This window comes from Notothenia rossii (genome assembly GCF_949606895.1).
Source record: "Notothenia rossii genome assembly, chromosome: 10".
In the NCBI taxonomy this organism is placed as follows: Eukaryota; Metazoa; Chordata; class Actinopteri; order Perciformes; family Nototheniidae; genus Notothenia; species Notothenia rossii.
In genome coordinates, this window is record NC_136908.1 from 64,504,342 (window position 1) to 64,508,596 (window position 4,255).

The 4,255-nt window shown below is 45.4% G+C and overlaps 1 protein-coding gene across 2 annotated transcripts; it reads right to left on the bottom strand.

The window, feature by feature from the left end:
- Window positions 1–1,002: 1,002 nt before the first annotated feature.
- cradd (CARD and death domain containing adaptor protein) lies at window positions 1,003–3,635 on the bottom strand. 2 transcript variants are annotated; one of them, XR_013803169.1, is made up of 3 exons: window positions 2,231–3,635; window positions 1,536–1,951; window positions 1,003–1,312 (listed from the first exon to the last, which is right to left on the bottom strand). XR_013803169.1 is itself a non-coding variant. In XM_079653728.1 (2 exons), the coding sequence occupies exons 1-2, from the start codon at window positions 2,538–2,540 to the stop codon at window positions 1,614–1,616; spliced, it is 648 nt and encodes a 215-aa protein (XP_079509854.1). In that variant the 5' UTR covers window positions 2,541–3,635; the 3' UTR covers window positions 1,005–1,613. The 2 variants fall into 2 exon arrangements, 1 of the variants encoding a protein (XP_079509854.1); XM_079653728.1 differs by having other exon boundaries at window positions 1,005–1,951.
- Between the last annotated feature and the right edge of the window lie 620 nt (window positions 3,636–4,255).

Sequence of the window (4,255 nt, forward strand, 5' to 3'; positions counted from 1 at the left end):
ACAGGTAGAGACAGACAGGTAGAGACAGACAGGTCCCAGTAGAGACAGACAGGTCCCAGTAGAGACAGACAGGTAGAGACAGACAGGTCCCAGTAGAGACAGACAGGTCCCAGTAGAGACAGACATGTCCCAGTAGAGACAGACAGGTAGAGACAGACAGGTCCCAGTAGAGACAGACAGGTCCCAGTAGAGACGGACAGGTCCCAGTAGAGAGAGACAGGTAGATACAGACATGTCCCAGTAGAGACAGACAGGTCCCAGTAGAGACAGACAGGTAGATACAGACATGTCCCAGTAGAGACAGACAGGTAGAGACAGACAGGTCCCAGTAGAGACAGACAGGTCCCAGTAGAGACAGACAGGTCCCAGTAGAGACGGACAGGTCCCAGTAGAGACAGACAGGTAGAGACAGACATGTCCCAGTAGAGACAGACAGGTAGAGACAGACAGGTCCCAGTAGAGACAGACGGGTCCCAGTAGAGACAGACATGTCCCAGTAGAGACAGACAGGTCCCAGTAGAGACAGACAAGTAGAGATAGACATGTCCCAGTAGAGACAGACAGGTAGAGACAGACAGGTCCCAGTAGAGACTGACATGTCCCAGTAGAGACAGACAGTTCCCAGTAGAGACAGACAGGTCCCAGTAGAGACAGACAGGTCACAGTAGAGACAGACAGGTCCCAGTAGAGACAGACAGGTCCCAGTAGAGACAGACAGGTCCCAGTAGAGACAGGCAGGTAGAGACAGACAGGTCCCAGTAGAGACAGACAGGTCACAGTAGAGACAGACAGGTCCCAGTAGAGACAGACAGGTCCCAGTAGAGACAGACAGGTCCCAGTAGAGACAGGCAGGTAGAGACAGACAGGTCCCAGTAGAGACAGACATGTCCCAGTAGAGACAGACAGGTCCCAGTAGAGACAGACAGTTCCCAGTAAAGACAGACAGGTCCCAGTAGAGACAGACAGGTCCCAGTAAAGACGGACAGGTCCCAGTAGAGACAGATAGGTCCCAGTAGAGACAGACAGGTCCCAGTAGAGACAGACAGTTCCCAGTAAAGACAGACAGGTCCCAGTAGAGACAGACAGGTCCCAGTAAAGACGGACAGGTCCCAGTAGAGACAGATAGGTCCCAGTAGAGACAGACAGGTCCCAGTAGAGACAGACAGGTCCCAGTAAAGACGGACAGGTCCCAGTAGAGACAGACAGGTCACAGTAGGGAGGGAGGGTGTGGCTCAGTGGGATAAGGGGAGCGCTGGTTCGATCCCCCTGCAGTCAGCATGTCGTCGTGTTCCTGAAGACACTTCGCCCCAAGCTGGTGAGTTCAATAAGAGACATGTCATTCAACGTAAGAGCTTTGAACACGTCAGAGCAGCGCCCCCTGCAGGACGGAGCTGTCAACACGTCAGAGCAGCGCCCCCTGCAGGACGGAGGGATGACAGCATGATGCTACAGCGCCCCCTGCAGGACAGATGTTACAGTATCGTGTCCAGTGATGATACATGTATTAAAGGAATAACAAAGTATATTTAACACACCATCATGTGAGCGCCCCCTGCAGGACGGAGGGATGCCGCTTAAAGTCTTGTATTAAAGGAATAATAAAGCATATCATGTTATAGCGCCTCCTGCAGGACGGATGGATGAACTTCAGCCGCCTCCAGGCTCTGCTCCAGCCTCCTCATGGTGGCCCCCCTGCCCCCCCGCTGCCTCCACAGCACCAGCCCTGCCAACACAGCGCTGTGGGAGCAGAGAGGATTATCGGTCCGGCAGCGAAACACGTCCTCCGCCGACAGGCCGAGGTCCAGCAGAACCTCCTGAGAGCCGGAGCCCAACCGGGCCGCCAGGCGGGACAAGATCCGGTCCGAGGGGGGGGTCTGCAGCGAGGGGGGGGTTGTCAGCAAGGGCGGGGTCGTCAGAGAGGGGGTGGTCGTCAGCGAGGGCGGGGTCGTGCCTGAGGGGGGGGGGGGGGGGGGGGGGGGCGTGAAAAAATTAAAATAGATATTCATTAATGTTATATTTTACATTAATTTAGGCTTACTTTTATTTATAGAATATTTCCTTCATTTATTAATAGAACAATTTACTTACAGATTACATCCTGGAGGAAAATTAGTCAATAAAGATCCTTTAATCCTGCTCATCCAAACTGAATAAATACAATAATAATCATAATAATCATAATACAAATATATATTTTGTATTATTTCTGGTCTGGAAATGTGGTGCTCACCTGTATCTTGTCCGGCTCCTCGGGCCCCGTCTACCTCCTGCAGCTCTGCCTCCAGCCTCTCTCGGACCCAGCTGTGGTCCTCCAGACTCCGGAGGAAGGCTCTGAAGGCCCGCGGGCCACGGGCCGGCAGCAGGGTCAGGAGCTCCAAGGCCTTCAGCCTCTCTGACGGCTGAGACAAGATCTGATCCACCTGGGTTTCCGTCAGGATCGCCTCCTGGAACAGAAGCGGAACGATGGAGTCCGAGACCAGCAGCTGCCCGGACAGATAGAGCCGGTGCTCCCGCAGCAGGGCTCTGTGGGCCGGCTCCATGTTGACTGTTCCTTTATTATTATTATTATTATTTGATTTAAATCAGAATAAACTGAGAAGATTTATCATCAATAAAAAACAGCGTCTTCCTCTCTAGACCGGATAGTGTTTATTTTGTTATTGTGTCCGACTGGAAACACCCCAAGCGGAACCAACGTTTTACAGACCACTCAGTTTGCCTTTTTTGCTCGTTTTTCATCTTCAAATTGAGGGAAAACCTTACAGTTCGTTCCAAAATAACATCTAGTGGATAATTATAAATCACTCTTTAATTCGGCATAGCTTAAATAAACCAAATATCGCTTTTCTTTGTATAAAACCGTAACCATTTGTCCTGATTCGGTCCGAAGTGGTGAACAGGAGCGAAAGCTAATGCGGAAATAAAGGATTTCTGTGGAAATAAATGCCACTAAGTTGATAAAATATGTCCCGAATTCATTATAATAATATATATTTAACTCAGTTGTTAACGAAAAGTAAAGAAATCGATGGATTTTTCGATGGTGTTGTAGCTTGAGTGCTAATGTTAGCTTAAGACAGCTAATCGTGCAGGCTTAAATTAAATATTTTTATCAAAATAAAGGCTTTTTCTTTCATAAAATACATGCCGAAATATCCATAAGACCAACACGAAGCCATTCATGTTCATATGTTGTTTCAAAGATGTGTGTTAGTTTGAAATAATTAAGGAAATCTTCGGCTCAGTTTCAGTAAATAAACACAACTAAATATCAGTTAGTTAAATTATGAATCATCAACCAATAAATCAATATCATAAACTTGCAATATTATTATTTTTGTTCTGGCAATTTTGTACAGAGACTCTTTCCATGCTAAAGATAGCAGGCTAACAAGATTATCTAATGTTATGATTCAAGTTATCTCGTTTTGTTTGGTCAAATATATCGAATCAACCAAAAATACCAGCCCTTTCCAAACGGGTTCATTATTTGTTAGTCTATTATTTCCAGAGGTGGGAAGTAGTGGAGTACAAATACTTCGTTACTTAAGTACATGTTTCTGGTATCAGTACTGTACTCCGCTACTTATTTTTCTGACCACTTTTTACTTTGACTTCTTACATTTTGAACCCAAATACCTGTAGGCCTACTTTCTACTTCTTACATGTTGAACTCAAATACCTGTACTTTCTACTTCTTACATGTTGAACTCAAATACCTGTACTTTCTACTTCTTACATGTTGAACACAAATACCTGTACTTTCTACTTCTTACATGTTGAACTCAAATACCTGTACTTTCTACTTCTTACATGTTGAACACAAATACCTGTACTTTCTACTTCTCACATGTTGAACACAAATACCTGTACTTTCTACTTCTCACATGTTGAACACAAATACCTGTACTTTCTACTTCTCACATGTTGAACACAAATACCTGTACTTTCTACTTCTTACATGTTGAACACAAATACCTGTACTTTCTACTTCTTACATGTTGAACCCAAATACCTGTACTTTCTACTTCTTACATGTTGAACTCAAATACCTGTACTTTCTACTTCTTACATGTTGAACACAAATACCTGTACTTTCTACTTCTTACATGTTGAACCCAAATACCTGTACTTTCTACTTCTTACATGTTGAACTCAAATACCTGTACTTTCTACTTCTTACATGTTGAACACAAATACCTGTACTTTCTACTTCTTACATGTTGAACTCAAATACCTGTACTTTCTACTTCTT